At 35.8% G+C, this 17,466-nt stretch overlaps 6 protein-coding genes across 17 annotated transcripts; 2 read left to right on the forward strand and 4 right to left on the reverse strand.

Moving 5' to 3' along the window:
- The first annotated feature begins 32 nt into the window (after nt 1-32).
- LOC105456443 (prostaglandin E synthase 3) lies at nt 33-2,424 on the forward strand. Its single transcript, XM_011700484.1, has 3 exons — nt 33-137; nt 1,319-1,688; nt 1,818-2,424. The coding sequence occupies exons 1-3, from the start codon at nt 121-123 to the stop codon at nt 1,941-1,943; spliced, it is 513 nt and encodes a 170-aa protein (XP_011698786.1). The 5' UTR covers nt 33-120; the 3' UTR covers nt 1,944-2,424.
- Nucleotides 2,407-4,943, reverse strand: LOC105456442 (INO80 complex subunit C). Of its 9 annotated transcripts, none has more exons than XM_011700482.1 (4): nt 4,854-4,943; nt 3,338-3,528; nt 2,964-3,031; nt 2,407-2,849 (listed from the first exon to the last, which is right to left on the reverse strand). In XM_011700482.1, exons 2-4 carry the CDS (start codon nt 3,513-3,515, stop codon nt 2,718-2,720), a joined length of 378 nt encoding a protein of 125 aa, XP_011698784.1. In that variant the 5' UTR covers nt 3,516-3,528; nt 4,854-4,943; the 3' UTR covers nt 2,407-2,717. The 9 variants fall into 9 exon arrangements, with proteins under 9 accessions (XP_011698784.1, XP_011698785.1, XP_011698780.1 ...); XM_011700483.1 differs by having other exon boundaries at nt 3,338-3,525; nt 4,854-4,928; XM_011700478.1 differs by lacking the exon at nt 4,854-4,943 and adding an exon at nt 4,594-4,675 and having other exon boundaries at nt 3,338-3,525.
- On the forward strand, nt 4,861-6,940 carry LOC105456440 (triosephosphate isomerase). The gene is made up of 3 exons (XM_011700473.1): nt 4,861-5,105; nt 5,524-5,777; nt 6,124-6,940. Exons 1-3 carry the CDS (start codon nt 4,997-4,999, stop codon nt 6,502-6,504), a joined length of 744 nt encoding a protein of 247 aa, XP_011698775.1. The 5' UTR covers nt 4,861-4,996; the 3' UTR covers nt 6,505-6,940.
- Nucleotides 6,941-6,949: 9 nt separating this feature from the next.
- On the reverse strand, nt 6,950-8,447 carry LOC105456439 (39S ribosomal protein L20, mitochondrial). Of its 2 annotated transcripts, XM_011700472.1 has the most exons (5): nt 8,020-8,447; nt 7,782-7,894; nt 7,549-7,698; nt 7,325-7,435; nt 6,950-7,225 (listed from the first exon to the last, which is right to left on the reverse strand). In XM_011700472.1, exons 2-5 carry the CDS (start codon nt 7,872-7,874, stop codon nt 6,977-6,979), a joined length of 603 nt encoding a protein of 200 aa, XP_011698774.1. In that variant the 5' UTR covers nt 7,875-7,894; nt 8,020-8,447; the 3' UTR covers nt 6,950-6,976. The 2 variants fall into 2 exon arrangements, with proteins under 2 accessions (XP_011698774.1, XP_011698773.1); XM_011700471.1 differs by lacking the exon at nt 8,020-8,447 and having other exon boundaries at nt 7,782-7,915.
- Nucleotides 8,448-8,575: 128 nt separating this feature from the next.
- Nucleotides 8,576-11,897, reverse strand: LOC105456448 (serine/threonine-protein kinase STK11). 2 transcript variants are annotated; one of them, XM_011700502.1, is made up of 6 exons: nt 11,327-11,897; nt 11,021-11,141; nt 10,057-10,242; nt 9,671-9,807; nt 9,265-9,608; nt 8,576-9,073 (listed from the first exon to the last, which is right to left on the reverse strand). In XM_011700502.1, the coding sequence occupies exons 1-6, from the start codon at nt 11,668-11,670 to the stop codon at nt 8,913-8,915; spliced, it is 1,293 nt and encodes a 430-aa protein (XP_011698804.1). In that variant the 5' UTR covers nt 11,671-11,897; the 3' UTR covers nt 8,576-8,912. The 2 variants fall into 2 exon arrangements, with proteins under 2 accessions (XP_011698804.1, XP_011698803.1); XM_011700501.1 differs by having other exon boundaries at nt 8,576-9,076; nt 11,327-11,895.
- Nucleotides 11,898-12,991: 1,094 nt separating this feature from the next.
- LOC105456449 (pre-rRNA-processing protein TSR1 homolog) lies at nt 12,992-17,078 on the reverse strand. 2 transcript variants are annotated; one of them, XM_011700504.1, is made up of 13 exons: nt 16,997-17,078; nt 16,765-16,902; nt 16,300-16,576; nt 15,962-16,205; nt 15,618-15,815; nt 15,268-15,507; nt 14,784-14,952; nt 14,483-14,686; nt 14,153-14,382; nt 13,801-14,061; nt 13,576-13,686; nt 13,257-13,464; nt 12,992-13,139 (listed from the first exon to the last, which is right to left on the reverse strand). In XM_011700504.1, the coding sequence occupies exons 2-13, from the start codon at nt 16,874-16,876 to the stop codon at nt 13,015-13,017; spliced, it is 2,379 nt and encodes a 792-aa protein (XP_011698806.1). In that variant the 5' UTR covers nt 16,877-16,902; nt 16,997-17,078; the 3' UTR covers nt 12,992-13,014. The 2 variants fall into 2 exon arrangements, with proteins under 2 accessions (XP_011698806.1, XP_011698805.1); XM_011700503.1 differs by having other exon boundaries at nt 16,765-17,035.
- Nucleotides 17,079-17,466: the final 388 nt, after the last annotated feature.

The following is a 17,466-nucleotide window of genomic DNA, read 5'->3' on the forward strand; positions in this document are numbered from 1 at the left end:
ACTCGAATCGAGTCCGCGGCGCGGCGCGGTCAGCGCGGCCGTGCATGAGGTTGAGGTGTGAGTGCGCTACGTGCGCTGTGTGTTTGTTTCGTTCTCGTTGCGTGCAAAGCCGTCGGAAACATGACGCAAGAAAGCCAGTAAGTATCTTAGAATCGACATAAATTGGCGTGGCGGTTCGCGTCGTCAAGTCCGATTTCACAGATTTCGTAGTCGCGTGTCCGCGTACAGCTACGGATAATTGCGCCACGGACGTATAAATGCCGCTCCGTGCTTTTCGGAGCATCGCCATGTTGGTGGGATGGTTTTATTGATTCTCCAAGTTTCTAGACGAGCGATACGACCTATAATCGCGGTGGTAATCTTTCTTTCAAGCGACAATTCGCATAACGCGGTTATTCGCTTGTGTCACTTTCCGTCCTCCTCACGTCGCCACGTCTTTTTTCCGCTGTCCTTTCCTGTTTACTTCCTTCGTGTGAATCCATCGTGTGACTGGTCACGATGGCGCGCGCGCGCGCGCGTGCCGGAGGACGATGGGAACCGATGACTCTCGTTTCTTGCTGCAAAAACGTTCGTTGCGCGTTTCATTTTGCAATGATTAACGCGAGATGAGCGAATCTCTTTGCGTTAATGCGTCGCGCGTGATAATTATGTCACGCACACGTAACACGACTCCAATGTGGATCGCGGAGGCGTCGGTTTAGTCCCGAGTTTTTGTAACCCTAACCTATACAAGAGTACAACAGGTCCTCTATATAGAGTACGCACCGTACACACGTGGAAATCGGCCAATTTATTTGCGCGATTTTCCAGGATACGTAATATACGAGCGAAATGATGCAGGAGATATAGTTTTTTTTCTAAATATAATGCTAGATGATGTACTCACCACTGTGAATATAGTGACGATAGTGTTTCAATCACACAAGTATAATATAGTTACAACAATAAATAAAAATAATCATGAAAAATGTAAGAATTGACGAAGAAAGAGAGGGAAAAAGAAAAAATTCAAATACGATCAGAGATCGCGGAGAGCCTCTCAATTCAAATTTCTTTAAATTATTTAGTTTTATACCTAGATTCGTGTACAATTTTTGCTTTTTTTCTTTTTTCAAATTGGCGGATAAATCTTATTTTTGTTAGATTAAAGGACAATTATGAGCAAGAAGAACCTTTATCATTGCAATAGCATATAATTGTTAAAAAAGATTTACAGAATTTTATTTTTTTGGTTACCGTAATTCTAGAGTAATTGTAAAAATTTCAAGATTTATTCTTACTCTGTATTTAATATTTTCCATTTCTTTGCAACTTTTAGGATACCTCCTCCACCAGTTATGTGGGCTCAAAGAAAAGATGTCTTATATGTCACTATCTGCTTAGAAGACTGCAAAGATCCTACCATCGAAATTGAACCAGAAAAGATATACTTCAAAGGAGAGGGAGGCACAGATAAAAAAATGCATGAGATAACGATTAATCTGTACAAAGAAATTGAGCCCAATAAAACCATAAAAAATTTGAAGGGCAGGACTTTTGAGTTGGTTCTTGCTAAAAAAGAAGAGGGACCATATTGGCCACGATTAATTAAAGATAAAACAAAGGCTCATTGGTTAAAGAGCGACTTTAACAAATGGAAGGACGAGGATGATACCGACGACGAAGGTAGTCCGCCAGATTTAGAAGAGGTAAGAATGTACTTATACGTTACATATATTTGCAATGTAACGAATCATAAGGCATAATTATGTATTCTTTTTTTTTTTTTTTTTTTTTTCATTGATTAATAAATGCTTCTTCGCTCCGCATTTTCGCAGATGATGCGACAGATGGGTGGTCTAAGCGGCTCGGGCGATAGTAAGCCAAATTTTGACGATTTGGACGAATTAGGGGACAACGACGCCGATAGCGACGATGAAGATCTTCCCGATTTATATGACTAAAGATAAAAATAATCATACACATCGATCAAGTAATTAATTACATTAAAGACAAATGGCAACCTAAGGATAGTGCACGACCGGGCAATATTTCAGTAGGCCTTGCTGTTTGTATCTTCAATTGCAAATTTGTTAAAATGACCGTGTTGCAAGTAGCAAACGGGGCGCGCAAACTGGACTGAAGAAAAAAAACCTGTAAAGATGCAGTGCAGACGAACAGTAATACAGCTCTCAAAGGTCCTCCACAGGTCTCCCCCGCCTCCCCTATTAGCCTGTAGTTCATATACTAAGTTATAATGGACAAGCTTTTTTAATAATGTACTGTGTAAAGTAAAAAAACACAAGAAGATAAGAAGGGAAAAAGAAATGAAAATAAGCAAAATTATCTATGGAATTGTTCATTTTGAAAAATCCTGCAAGCACTATTGGCAGCACGTGATAAAATGTTATAAATGTTGTCTGAGATAAAAAAAATATCAATACTTTATTTACTCTGTTTCTCTCGATTAAATCGTTCCGTCTTACTCTCACTCTCCATTCCTATTGGAATATCCCTGTTCTCCGTGAACGTGAACGTGAAGACAAGAACAAATTGAGAGTGTGTTGGGTTACAGCAACATGGCAAAATGTATAGACGTTTATATATATATATTTTTTAAATATATATAAGTTGCAAACTTGTATCAACCCACTAGGTAACTGCAGGGTATCGCGTTGTCGGAGGACATATAAATCATGATGTAACGCTGCTGTTAAGCACGTCTAGCATCGGATCATTTAACCAACGATACTAGACGCTCCGCGTAAAGCCAGATATCCAGCCGTTATATCCATCGGTAAACTGCGAACTGTTGCGAATTCTTCGGCGGTGGCATAATACAATTTAGTTTGTGGATCCGTGTATCGTGCCTATAAATGAATTGCAACTTATTTAAATGCAATTTACAAGTTACAGCATTAAAAAAAAGTATAAAAGTTAAGGCTAGTTGGTAAATATCATCTTAGCCATTTCTATACTCTCACCGGCAATCCAGAAATATCCGAGTACTTTTTTGCAGGTTTGAAGCTCGGCGGTGCATTGATGGAACTGTCTGAAATTTACCAATTTATAGGCCTGTTCTTTATAGCTGAACTGGCTGCATTAGTTCTAATGTAAAAAGAAAAAGATAAATTGTCAACTAGTGCACCCAGTTGAGCTATAAAAAACAGGCCTAATGTGTTACAATATTCTCTCTCTCTACCTCTCTCTCTCTCTGAATATTTAATACATATTACGAAACTGTTTTACTTTTTAATTACATGCAGATTATTTGAAAACGTCTTGTTTAATTATTTCCGACTAATGTATAAACGTAACGATGAGAGGAAATAAAAATTCTGTCACACTTGATACATACAGTGTTTTACTGTTGTTGGCCATAGTAACGAACGCTCCTGAGCTAAAACTTGTTTCAATGACCGCCAAGTGCGTTTTTTCCCAGTGGTGCTAGTCTGCCGAAATTTTTGTTGAAACATATGATTCTTAAATACGGGCTGCGGTTTTTTATTAGCCTCGATTATTTCCTCGCTCGCCATCTCTCGATATCTTCTAGGACAGATAATAAATAAACGAGGGCGATTTTAGATTCCTTTTGAAATGAGAGAATTTTTATCAACAGAATCGACTGGGAAGTGTTGGAAAAAGAATCTTTTATATTTGCAGTAATGAAAATAAAGAGGGTGCAAGAATACAATAGCTACATATCGCTTTGCGGTACCTCGCAGCAGTGAACTGCGCGCAAATTATCATCTCTATTCAGAAATCAGAGTCTGATGAGATAGATTTCAAGCAAGAAGTTGTATTCACCCTTTAGTATTCGTCATGAAAATTTTAATACATTTTGCAGTGTTGTCGACGAAAATTGTAACAACAAACGCTATATACGCACACGTGGCTCGTAACAAGCTATCGCTTCGACATTTTATCGCTCGTATGTACTTTAAATACCATGAGTGTATATATATATATATATATATATATATATATATATATATATATATCCTTATTTTATCTCAAAATCTTAATCGTAAGAAAATTCCAATTTATAAATTATCACCGATTGACAGACTAGCGAGAGGTTAGGAGTTTCGATTAATCTGAGTTTAGATTAATTGTATACGATCTTAAAGCAGCAATACGCGAAGAGACGTAGATTAAATTTCTGGAAACTTGCATCGGTTTTGTCAAATGATAGATAGATGCATAGAGAAAAAGAGAAAGTCGATATAAAATGAATCCACGCTGATTCTCGCACGTTTACAAACGTAAACATACCAGTGGCACACCAGTTGAGAGAGACGAGAGATCAGTTTTGTTTTTATTTAAATTAAATCTTTCTCACGCTGTCTCGCACTCTTTTATGTTTAATTATACATGTCGTTGCGTTATCGATAGATGGGATATTGAATACGTGCGGTACCTATCTCATACATTTCACTTTTCTCTTCTATTTACTCACTTTACTGGTAATATAAAGCACGTGGAAGCACAGCTTGCACGACAGAAGATTGAGGAATGGTGTGGAGTCTATGGGGACTGGAGAGAGACTTGGGGAGATGTGAAGATTAAGAGTGTCGAGTATTAACTATCAAATTTATGATTTAAGAATAGAACCTATAGAAGCATCAAGCGTGTTGTGTCAAATTGGATCAGAGAACGTATCGAACGGTGTTGCATATACGGTATATATGCTACGAAAGCAGCATACATATGTATATGCAGCTGAAGCGACGGCTATCTAGCTATAAGTCTATAGCCATTGAATCAAAGTGGAAGGGAGAATACTTAATGAATAATGTGTAGCGCGTAGGGTAGTGTGGTGTAGTATAGTGTGGTGACTGGGTGGTGGGATGAGAGGAACGTTATTTGTTCACCTTGGCGCGCGCGCGAAGGTCGCGAGACTGGTCGGAGTAGGTTAGAGGATCAAGCTTGATTAGCGCTCGACGAAAAAGATTGCTCCCTTGCAGATCACACGTTACACAAATATCAGCTATCACGAGACGTGCAAACGAGAAAAATGGGACGCAAATTCTTCGTTGGTGGTAATTGGAAGATGAACGGCACAAAGAGCGAAATCAGTGACATCGTCACGTTCCTGAAAACCGGTCCACTTGATCCTAATGTCGGTAAGCGTGCGTGTTGGATATGTGTGTTTTTTGCAGTCACCCTTGTGCACAGGACATTTCTCTCATAACGGAATATAGTCTGTCCTGTGTAAATAAAAAAAAAACACTTGTTTCTTACTTCAACAAAGATTTCATTTAAATTGCAATCGCAGCAAATTTATTGCGGCAAAATTCAAGCAAGTAAATAGAAGAAAAATATTCAAAAAATATAATGAGTATTTAAAAATTGCAAAATTGCTGTCGAATTACGTTCTTCAGATTCATGTCCAAGACTTTAATAGAGCAATGTTCGACGCTTACGTAACATACTTAATGTACCGTTTCGTTTCATCATTTCTCATTCAACCTTTGATCTCTTATCACAAATCGTCTGTTTATTTCTTATCTAATCAAAAGATTGGCATTTTGTTATTTGTAGAGGTTGTAGTTGGCGTTCCATCGATATATCTCACGTATGTCACCTCCATCGTCCCTAGCAACGTTAACGTCAGTGCACAGAACACGTACAAAGTTGCTAAAGGAGCGTTTACCGGTGAAATTAGTCCGGCTATGCTTTTGGACAATGGTATTCCCTGGGTAATCCTTGGCCATTCCGAGCGTCGAAACATTTTTGGCGAAACGGACGAGTTAATTGCGGAAAAAATTGCACATGCTTTAGAAGCTGGATTGAAAGTAAATATTATGTACATATAAAAATCAATTGTATTAGGCTAATATTACATTTGTTCGTTTTTGTCGTACGACAAAGCATTTCAAGCCTATTGATTGGCTATAGAATAGAGAGAGAGAGAGAGAGAGAGAGAAATCCGACAACTCTTCTCTTTCTTGCAGCCCATCAACAGGCTTGAAAAATTTGTCGTACAACAGAAAACAGATCAATGTAATAGTACCCTTATTTGGGTGAATATGCAATTTCAGCAAAATATTACATGCTAAAAAAAAATAACATGTAAAATGTAATATAAATGTAATTATAACAAAAAAGAAGAGAAAAAAGAATATTTTTTGGCTTTTCTAGGTGATTGCATGTATCGGTGAGAAATTGGAGGAACGCGAAGCAGGAAAGACCGAAGAAGTAGTTTATAGGCAAACCAAGGCAATAGCGGATAAAATTAAATCTTGGGACAACGTGGTTCTGGCTTATGAACCAGTATGGGCGATCGGTACAGGTAAAACCGCAACGCCGCAACAAGCGCAAGAGGTTCATGAAAAATTACGAGAGTGGCTGTCCAAGAATATCAAACCCGATGTCGCGCAAACTTTGCGAATTATCTACGGTGGTTCCGTAACAGCAGCCAACGCCAAAGACTTGGCAAAGGAAAAAGATATCGATGGATTTTTAGTTGGCGGCGCATCATTGAAGCCAGACTTTGTACAAATCGTCAATGCTCGTTGTTGAATGTGTTGTACCTAATTGTGTTGATAAGCCCACATTAGATGAAACTTGATCCTATATCCAGATTACACGCAACAGGTTAACGCGCGGTATCTGTTTGAGTATACATGAGTAGACTGTTCTGATAAAATGTAATGTAACTGCAAAAAGGAGAGTTCTATATATGAGTATATTCATTTATTATATACATATCTTCATGCCAAGTTGTTCACAGTTCTTGCAACGTAGCCATTAAAGATTGTTGTACATGTGATTCTTAGGTAATTCCTAGGTGCGATTTTATGTATTTTTGGTGCAGCAATGGATGTATTATACAAGATTAATGGAGCGTTTAGTGCAGCTTTTGTCCTTTGGTCGAATCATTAATATATACGATTAATGCAAATTCAAACGAAAATATCCAAAAATAACAAATAAATCATGTATCAAGAAGAAAAAAGAACTCTTGTCATTTTATACTTATTCTTGTGAACAATTATTTAATTAAACCCCTTACAATAATGCTCTTTGGTACTTCAATATTCATCGTAGCCTTCAAATTGTCTTGCTTTGCTCTTGCGCATGCGATATCCGTAATGGCTTTGAAAGAGCGAGGTTCCCAAATTGCCAAGTCGGTCAGTGATTTTCGATTCAATAGAATGTTACATCGTGTTAATCCTTCTTTAAGGGTCGCGAAATTTAAACTGTGTTCATTTGTAGCAGCTTCTATCCTTTGTTCCCGCAACTGAAAGTGGCAAAAAATAAATAAATTAATAACGCAAAATCTTTGAGAATTTACATGCATCTTTTATTCTTATACATATCTTGATGAATTTTACTGTACCTCTTTCATATCTTCCTTCTTCAGTTTTCTACCTCGAGTGCAGTACATCAGAGCTCGATGTACGTTTTTGATAGCTATACTGTAACAATTTCTCCTTCTTCCCATATAATGCTAAAAACATATTAAATGATTTCCATTTGTACATTTTTTTTATCGATATATATTTCAAATTGATCAAGAGCATTTAGAGCAAATATCTATCGTGATGTGAATTACTTAATTACCGCGGCAAGCTTGAATATTTTTCGTTTTCGCCAAAATTCGTCCGGCCCGCGGGCTCTGGTTAAGAGATTTAACGACAAGAAAACCATCCTTGTTGTATTGTTGATACGAAAATCGGCGAAAAGCTTTGCCAAGCTTTGGCAGGTTATGTTCTGTTGGAAAAAAAAAAAGAGTGCAACACTGCGCGCGGTAAGAGCACAACTAAGGTTTCGTTTGTACCGTGATGTCTTCTTACATCATGATTTGTACAGAAAATTATGAGCGCAGTGATCGAGTCGTAACGATCGTACCAGCGGTTGTTAACGTGCCAGCTGCCATCACCGGCCATCACGTGCTGCCACGTCGGCACTGAAAAGCATTCGCATTATACAATATATGTATATACATATATACATATATATATATAGATATAGACAAGTCAATTCCCAAGTTAATTTATCGTAGGTAACAATTAATAATGTCCTTGTACATACCAAAGTAATGAAAAATTTGCTATCCTTTCATTTGTTTTTGCGAATTCTGGAGACTTAAAAATATATTATAGTCTCAATAATTTGACTGATAAATATAGATGAATATATATCGAGAGATTACCTAGCTATTCTCGATGTTTCGCTAAAAAATGCGAAATTTTTAATTCTAGAAAAAATATTAATATTTGTCAAATATAGCAACGTCACATGTAGAAGCATTTTCGACGAATGATTATAAGAATCGTTCGCGCGCGTGTATCGTATAGCATGATAATCAATTAATCCCACCTGCATTAATTGTAACTTTACTCGCATTGTGTAACACTATTAAATTATAGAAGTCTCGTCATCAATTTTGTAAACGCGGGAGCACATAAAATTGAAACATCATACAGTCGTTACAATCGTTAATTGTATTTGTATACTCGACTATACTATATAGTATTCTTATGTGTGTCAATTAGACATCATCGTAAACGTTGGACTTGCCACGGCTTTACCAAGAACGAAGGTACATTTGGAGAGATCCAATGATAAATAAAATGTTAAGCACTGAGACGATTAACAACTTTATTAATCGCGTTGTCAATATGGCACCAAAATGAAATGTGACTTTGATTGGGCGTCTCCTAGGCATTGAACGATCAATAAGGATTATTCGCTACATGATTTAATCTTAATATCACAATCTTTACATCCGACATTTTTCAACTCTGACTCTCTTAAAAGCTCTTTGTATTCCATTCATGTTGCTAGATTACATATACGTCTCGCATGCTTTGTATTCTTCAAGGACTTTTTCTCAGTCGTCTCCATATTACCAGAGAAACTTAATAACTGACACAGTCAGTGAGATGCGAACAGAAAAAAAAAAAACGATGAAATCAGCGAAATCACGATGGCTTGCAGGATGGAAATCTTTTAATACTAATGCACGAAACCGGCTTACGCCATCTCCGTTTATTTTGACTGTTTGTGTTGCATTTGGTGTGATGGCTGTTACACGTGGTTTTTCGATCCTCGCTAATGCGATCCAGTTCTTGTAGTCTTCGCTCTTCTAAAGAAAAAAGAAATTTTTTCTAAAAAATTTTCATTCTCTGCGGGTTATATGAAAAGCATGATAGTGGTCCCGACCACCATCGTTGTCAGAAGAATGTCTATCTTTTAATCGAATTTACTTTTGAAAAGAGGAAAAGAAGGAAAAATATCAATCAATATATCGACATAAATGTAACAGATGTCTACCATTTAGCTGATGTTCCGTATAGTATATGGGATTGTCATCAACTCCATTATGATACTCCATCAAGTATGGCAAGACAGTCATGCTGTGGCACCCATTGCTTTTAAGGGGAGGTATAGGTACTTGTTGTTGCGTTTTAGGGTGCTCGCACATGGTCCACGCGTGTCTCTTGACCTGTTGTAATGTAAATCTTTTATCCGCATCTTTCTGCAACATTCCCTCTATGAGCGACTTTAAAGGTTCCTCTACTTCTTTCGGTACAGTATATTCACCCCTTCCAATATTTTCGTATAATTTATATATGTTATCTCCCTCGAAAGGATATAAACCCGTGGTTATATTGTACCTGTAAAATATAAATACACTATTCGATTTCTGGATAACGTTGTAAGTACAAGCTGTACTTACAATGTAACTCCGCTACTCCATATGTCTACTTTAAAGCCTGAGAAACTTTCGCAGCCATTTGCGATTTCTGGTGGCTGAAACGCTGGAGATCCTTGACCTATCGTACAGGTATCGTCTTTGGAAAACATGTCTAATGCCTAGTACAGTAGGAGATGCGTAATCACACATAGGAATGAAACACGCGTACTTGCAAAATGTGTGTGTGTGTGTGTGTGTGTGTGTGTGTGTGTGTGTGTGTGTGTGTGTGTTTCATGACATTTTCAGAATACACTGTCTGTCAATACTTTTCTCGTTATTATAAATATCAGCCTCTATACAGTTAAATTAATTAAAGATACATATAAATTTGTTGACTAAGATAAAAAGTTGAAAGATAAAGCTCGTACCTCCGCAACACCAAAGTCACTAATCTTCAAGGTACCATCTAGGGTTAATAACAAATTTCCCGGTTTTATATCTTTGTGAACTATTCCCTTACTGTAAAGATATTCTAAACCGTCCAACAATTGACAGAAATAATCATGTGCCTGACAAAGCGGAAGCTTCTTGGTTGGCGTGCTTTCCAACATGTCCTGTAAAGAATCTAATAAATAGAAATCTAATTGTTGTTAATTCATGCAAGCCATGTCAAAACCAAAAGATTTAAAAAACATTTTCCTTTTCATTAAAATTTTATTGCATTTTTTATAAAGCAGTCCAACTATTATCACTCAAATGTAACAAGAATGATCAACTTGGATATTACATTAAATTCTTCACTTACAAGTTAATCAGTTTCAGATCATTTGTTTGAGATAAAAACGTAAAATATCTTATAATTAATTAAAACTGTCAGTATTAACATTCAATGTTATACCATTTGATACATTTTCACAAACTTTGACAAAATGTAAAATGAATACAGTTCAATATGAAATTAAATAGCTTTCTTTTGTATTATGTAATACACAACACAAGGTATACTTTCGCTCAATTTCTATATATAATATAACTATACAAGTCAAATACAAGTGTAAAATAATCTTAATCAAATGTGATTAATTCAACAAACTAAGCTACATGTCGTCATCAAAAATAATCAATATGTAAAATGCCAAGTTCACAGACAATGTAAAAGCATAAAGTAGACAAAATATGCAAACTTGCAATGGAATAAATCCATGTTTCTTCTGATACTTAGTCTGATAATTAGAACAGAAAAAATCATTTTCATATAGAAAGGCTAAATCAATATTATCAATATTATATCTTGAAATTTCAACTACATCTCGTACACAACATATACTCATACGTGCGACAAGTATCTAATGATTTAGGATAATAAAAAGAAGTATTTGTATGAAAACTTACCTGTAATCCACACACACAGAATTCCATAACTAGATACATCTTTTCTTTTTCATCACTGTATAAAACGTCTACGAGATTTATTACGTTTTTATGCTTCAATATTCTTAACAATTTTATTTCCCTGTAAAACATCAACACCATTTATTAAAATAGAAATAAAGATGAGATGCAAAGAAAGATATATCGCCACAAGAAAGTTATCATGTTGATATTTGTGTGCGTAACAATAAAAATTCACCCACGATATATACAAATGCGTACCGACGTAACATTCATAAAAAAAAAAAAAAGTTCATCAAAACGCACCGTTGAACGTTCTGTTCCCCATTCGGTATCCTTCGAAGTTTCCTTTTCTTCAGTATTTTGACCGCTCTTCGGCAAAGTGTTTGCGAATCTAATACTTCTTTCACCTTCCCATAACTGCCTTCACCGAGAACATCACCCATGACATATTTACCGATAAATTTACATTTTTTCCTTTTTTCCTCATATATAATTTGATCCGAGTCGACTCTGTGAAAAAACATGTTAACCTCGTCCAAATCATAATTTGGATCGTCATTGATCCACATGACCGGTTCGATATCACGCAATATGTCATTTTCTACTTCGTCCTCGTCAGGGTCGCATATCGTTATTTTATTGTCCATTTTTACCCCGCTGGAAAGTTTATTTACTAGGATAGAGATCACACGAGTGATTTAACCTAAAATACAACCGGCACGATCATTGTTGTGAACACTGGTGGTGGGAAGGAGGGATATTATGGGATGCGCCAATGCGCGAAGATACGCGGTTATAGTACTCATGATTAATGACCCAGGTTACTTATGGGTATATGTATGTACTATGCATAAATGTTTGTATGTGTGTATATATATATGTATGTACATACATACGTGCCCCCACCATATACACATAAACACACACAAACACAGCCACCATCATCCAGAGTTCTTTATACATCTATCTTAAGGCCATCACACGTACAAAAATTTTAATCGTAACCATAAAGTTGTAAGCATATTGACCAATCACAGTTGAACATTCTAAAACGTAAGACCTCAATATTGATGGTGATTGGTCAATATGCTTACGGTCTTATAATTACGACTAAAAGTTTTGCATGTATGATAGCCTTTATATACGTTGATCCGCCTAAAAATTATGGCGAATTCACACCTTGACAGAAAAGCAGAAGCCAATCAAAACTCGCGTTGGTAGTTAATAGTTTTTGCTTTCTGCTTTTCTTGCTACCAGTGCGAGTTCTGATTGGCTTCTGCTTTTCTGTCAAGGTGTGAATTCGCCCTAAGTTCCGAAACACAATAGGCGTAATAAGCCATAAGAAGTAATAAGTAAGAAAATATACTAATTTTTAATGCGTAATTTTTCGAGAATAAAGCTCCAGCAGACTCGAAAAGTGGATTTAGTATGGACACAAATTGTGCAGAAATCTTGATTTTACTATGTAATTTGGATCTACTTCTTCAGAGGGCGTTAGTGAACGAGGGCATGTTAGCGTTACAGCCAACAGGCCGGCATGTCCGCTCTCGGATCCTCTCTGGTGGAAATATATAGCGCGTTGATCGCTACGACACAACTCGCAAAACTTTGCAAAAAAAGAGCAACTAATAAAATAAAACTTAATGGGTAGATGTACTGAGAAATCATAAATCACAAAAATTATAAATTCAAATATAATTGCAAATATCCATGCAAAGATTCGCCAAAATTAATTGCATGTTTATCCATTAAATTTTTGAAATTGAATTTTCTTTTTTGCCAAATTCTGATCAATCTTTGCATTGAAACTCGATTGTAGCACTTTTCTTCTTCAATATATGTATCTTGATTGCGCCCTTGCACCTAGCTGCAGACAACATAAAATTTAAAACTCAGTATGCAGTAGCTATTATACATGTGTAACACATTTGGCGTTCAAGTATACAAGGAAGCTAATTCAAAAACTGATTAAAGACAAGATTAAATAATTTTTATTTGTACTGATTCATAGGTTCATAAGTCCATTTCGGAAAAACACGTTTGTACAAATTCATCAACACTGTATCTTGAGACTTCAGTTGTCCATTGAAGATGCACTTCATGTGCCCGTGTGTACCTACAAGAAATCCAAGTTAATTAATAAAATTAGTAAATGTGGATATAAATACAACAAAGACATAGACAAGATGCAATCGCACGGTGGCGAATCAATCATTCATAATCGACTATTTACCAAGGGGTTCCTTTATATGGCCTCTACGTCCATATTTTGTCCTCAATTGGATTGGCTTGAACCATTCAATATCCTCACGGTGAAAGAACATGAAACGCACAACTACCGATCTCTTATTTACTTTATATGGGTGACCACTTAAAACAACTCGTTTCAGAACAATTCTGTTGGGATTACAAGATAACACGCTACCAGTTGCAATTAATTCCTGAAAAGATATTGTCCGATTTGAATTTGACAGGAGCGCATAATACCAGTCTCGTAAACTGGCAAAACTGTAGTAATCTAATACTAACAATACTATTAAAAAAATACATACGAGTTTGCCACTTTTACTCTCAATGTAACAAAGAACTGGACATGGTGAAAAAGTAACAGGTGCGTACATACTCGCCACGACAGTACTGTCAGGATGAAAGTATCTCTCGTACTAAACAAGCATGTAATTTATCACAATGAAACATAAATTTGACGACGATTTGTAACGTATATTTGTACAGTATAAAACATGCTTCAAATGTAAAATATAAGCACATCAACTCACTTTATGTTTAGTGCCATTTGTATGTTGACTGAATATTGGACATGCCGTGAATCGTTTAAATCCACACTGAAATATCAATTTTTCCTTCGACTTGATTGGATGCGTGTAATTGTTCGAATGTTTCAACACGATGTTCAAAAGAGACATTTTATGTTCGTATGGAAGTAAAGCAACCACTATTAATGGTTTATTTTCTATAGCGAATGCCTTAAAAGTTTCTCTGCTAATACGGGCGACACAAACTTGGATGTAACATCCTGACTGAAAACATACACCACACAACGCCCGCGAGTTATAAATATTTGACGAAAAATTAATAATGTACAATTAAAAAAGAAAATTTTCAACGCACATGTACCACGACATCTTCGATATCTTTACATTCTCTATAAATACGTTTTCGTCTGCGATCGTAATCGGCGAATTCAATTATCCGAGAATAATCAATAGGAAGGTTTTCCTTTGGATCCCAAGGACTAGTGCGGAACGATTCGAGACCTCGATATTTTTGAAATCTCGTTTTAGCCAAAATATTTAGAGGTGTATCCACTTCATCGGGAAATTGCGCGTCCAATTTTGCTTCTATAGTTTGTTAAAAAAAATTACTAACACGATAATCAACAACAAAGATGGAACATTATGAATATACATTATGAATATACATTAATTTAATTACAGTAACCTTTAAAGCTTTCCATAGCTTGCTTTTCTTCAAACATATCGATATCTTGATCATAACGCTCCTCATCGAGAGGTGCTTCCGATATCGTAATAGTTTCATACTGTTCGTCATCTTCTAAATCTTCACTACTAACCGCTTCAGATCTTGCCTCTTCCACAGACATGTTATCATCCGATTCATTTTCTGAAGGTATATCTAGGCTTTCTATAAACAAAGGAAGAATATGTTTTTTTGAGTAAAAGAATTAAATGCGATTAAAAACTTTTATAAAAGGAAAGAAAAAGAGAAAAATATGTGAAACCTTCATCTTCATCCGGTATCCATGCAGCTTGATATTCAGAAGTTCCTTTTGGTACAACTTTTACAATTTTTCTATTTCTTTTGTTTGCTGCTTCAGCCAATTCCTCTTTCGTATGCCACGTTTGTTCAGCGTCCATCGGATCAGGAATATATTCGCTTTCAAGAGACTCCTACAAATTTTACTTTACATGTAATAATTTGCATGTATTGACATTATTAGTATCGCTATAAAAAATCACATATAAATAAGTTAGCAATAATTTTAACATGTTCTTTATAAATGTGTGTTTTCCGATAATTTTTCGCTTTCTGTCTCTCTCTCTCTCTCTCGTTGCTCACGTGAATACTGTTCAAATACTCGCGCGCTCAATATTACTAAAGAAAGTAAAGCAATAACAATGCACTCGTATGAGAATACTTCTTTCTATAGCCATATCTAATTCGAGAGATACAAGTCATTTAATATTAAAATATATGCAAAAAACCTGTTTTTCTGGATCTGCAATTAGGATCTCGGTTTCATTTTTCCATTCCATTTTCATTTTATCATTAGAAAGATGTCTTTTCTGTTCCATGTGCTCAATTAAATATGGATCTCTTGATGTTTTGATGCAAGACATTTGAAAACTTCCAAAACCTGATATATGAATCAAGCTATTAACGGATAATGGCGTTGTGCCTCGTAAATATCCACTGATCGTGACAGTTCCACAATCAAGAGAATCCTAGTAAGAGATAAAAATTACGTAATATTAAACGACACTTAAACTGCTTTTTACACACATTCACAAACACACCATTTTAAATATACGATAGAATTTTAAATTTTACATACTCTATCAGATTCAAAGGAAACTTCCTCAGCCAAAAGGTGTGGCCTTATATCTTTGTAAAATAAACTTTTTTGCTTTTGCGATCCAGCACGACGTAACATATTTAAACAATCAGCTGTAGTATCTAATTCAAACACTTTTTCTTCAGGAAGCAATTTTGAAATGGCACGTTGCACAGATTGTTTATATTCCTGACGTTTCTATTATATCATATTTAAAAACAATGAATCAATAAGTAAAATTTTTGACATGTGTAATGTAAAATTTACAGAGTTTTTACAATAAATATAAAATTAATTTTTACACTTTTTCTTCTTAATAGATTTTTAAACATATCGTTGCTTACTTTGATATGAAGTTTTTGAATATTATGCACTGCAACAATAGTAGCAGGTAAACCTTGAGCAAGACAAGACACAATAATTTCCTTGCCCCAATCATCAATAATTTCTGGCATATTATCATTTGTTTGACTTGTAACAGAAGTGACAAAGAGTATTGTGGTAGCAACTTTGGCAGCATCTAATGTCGCTAAAATGTCACCTACAGGTGGCACAATGATGGCAAATCGTTGTTTCAGCCTTGGTACACTAAATAAATACAAATGTATATTTAAAAGATTAACAAATACCAAACTTTCAATTTATTTTCTAATAATAAAGAAAGTAAGTTTCTTCAGTGTACCTAATATGTGTAATTCCACTTGGACTAGTAGCAACATTAGCAGCTTTATCATCCATACTAGATACTACAGACACAATGTTCTTTATGTCAGTATTACTTTGCAATGGTATAACGCAGATAAGAATAGGTGCTGAAGAAAAGCCACCAAGATTTCTCTTCTGCGCCAATACCTGTTCGCGTTTCTTTTTTCTATATTGCAACAATTGATTTCTACGAGCATCCTTCCGAAGATTTTTCTCCAAACATTTCGATGATTTTCCAGTAATATTTTGTTTACCTATGTAAAAAGTAATTAATATTCTCACAAAATGTTCCGTTTAAAACATTGTAGGTATATAAAATTTGCCATTGTATTCTTAAAGAAAGCTTATTACTATTGAATGAATCAGTAAGTATCATTTTTACATTTCTGTTACAAAATTTATTACTACGAAAAATTGGTTATTACACGTACAAAAAATTTACCTTTAAGATCATTATTGATAGCACTTTTACTGCGATGTCTTCCAGTCTTGTGTTGTTTATTAGATTGTTTGAGTGCACCTGGTCGATGCGTCTCTTGTTTCATCGTACTCATTGCAACACACAACGACACAGTTTACACTGTTTAAAAAGAAAATAATTAATATTAATCACCACGCGGCAACAGATACAGCGAGCAGCATACGAGCACGTGCGAAAGAAAACGACAAATAACCTCAAATTCTCCCATTCGTTGGCCAGTGACCATGTTCAGCCTTTGAGTATATAGTACATGGAATGCCTTTGTTCTTTGTAGGCCGCCCGCCGCAAGTGAGTCCAAGAGTGGTAAGGAGTGCGAGAGAGAAAGCGATACCACGTGATACTTCGTCCTCTCTGTCTGTCGAATGATCGACGCATGCGCAGAGAGGACGAATATTACTCGTCTACCTTTCTCTCTCGCACACATCTTGGACACAGTTTTCGAGCCAACATTCCACCTCCATGTCTATATACTCAAAGCGTTCAGCAGACTAGAATCCTAAATTATCAGAGAAGCACGACCGATGTCAGGGCTCCTGCACACTGGACACGGAAATGCTTAGGCCTGTTTTACAATATGTCGTATGTCGGGTCATAAGCCGTAAGCCGTAAGAATTGACCAATTACAATCGAATATTCTTCTTACATTCAATTGTGATTGGTCAA

The sequence above is a fragment of the Wasmannia auropunctata genome, unplaced genomic scaffold (assembly GCF_000956235.1).
Source record: "Wasmannia auropunctata unplaced genomic scaffold, wasmannia.A_1.0 LD335681.1, whole genome shotgun sequence".
Lineage (NCBI taxonomy): Eukaryota > Metazoa > Arthropoda > Insecta > Hymenoptera > Formicidae > Wasmannia > Wasmannia auropunctata.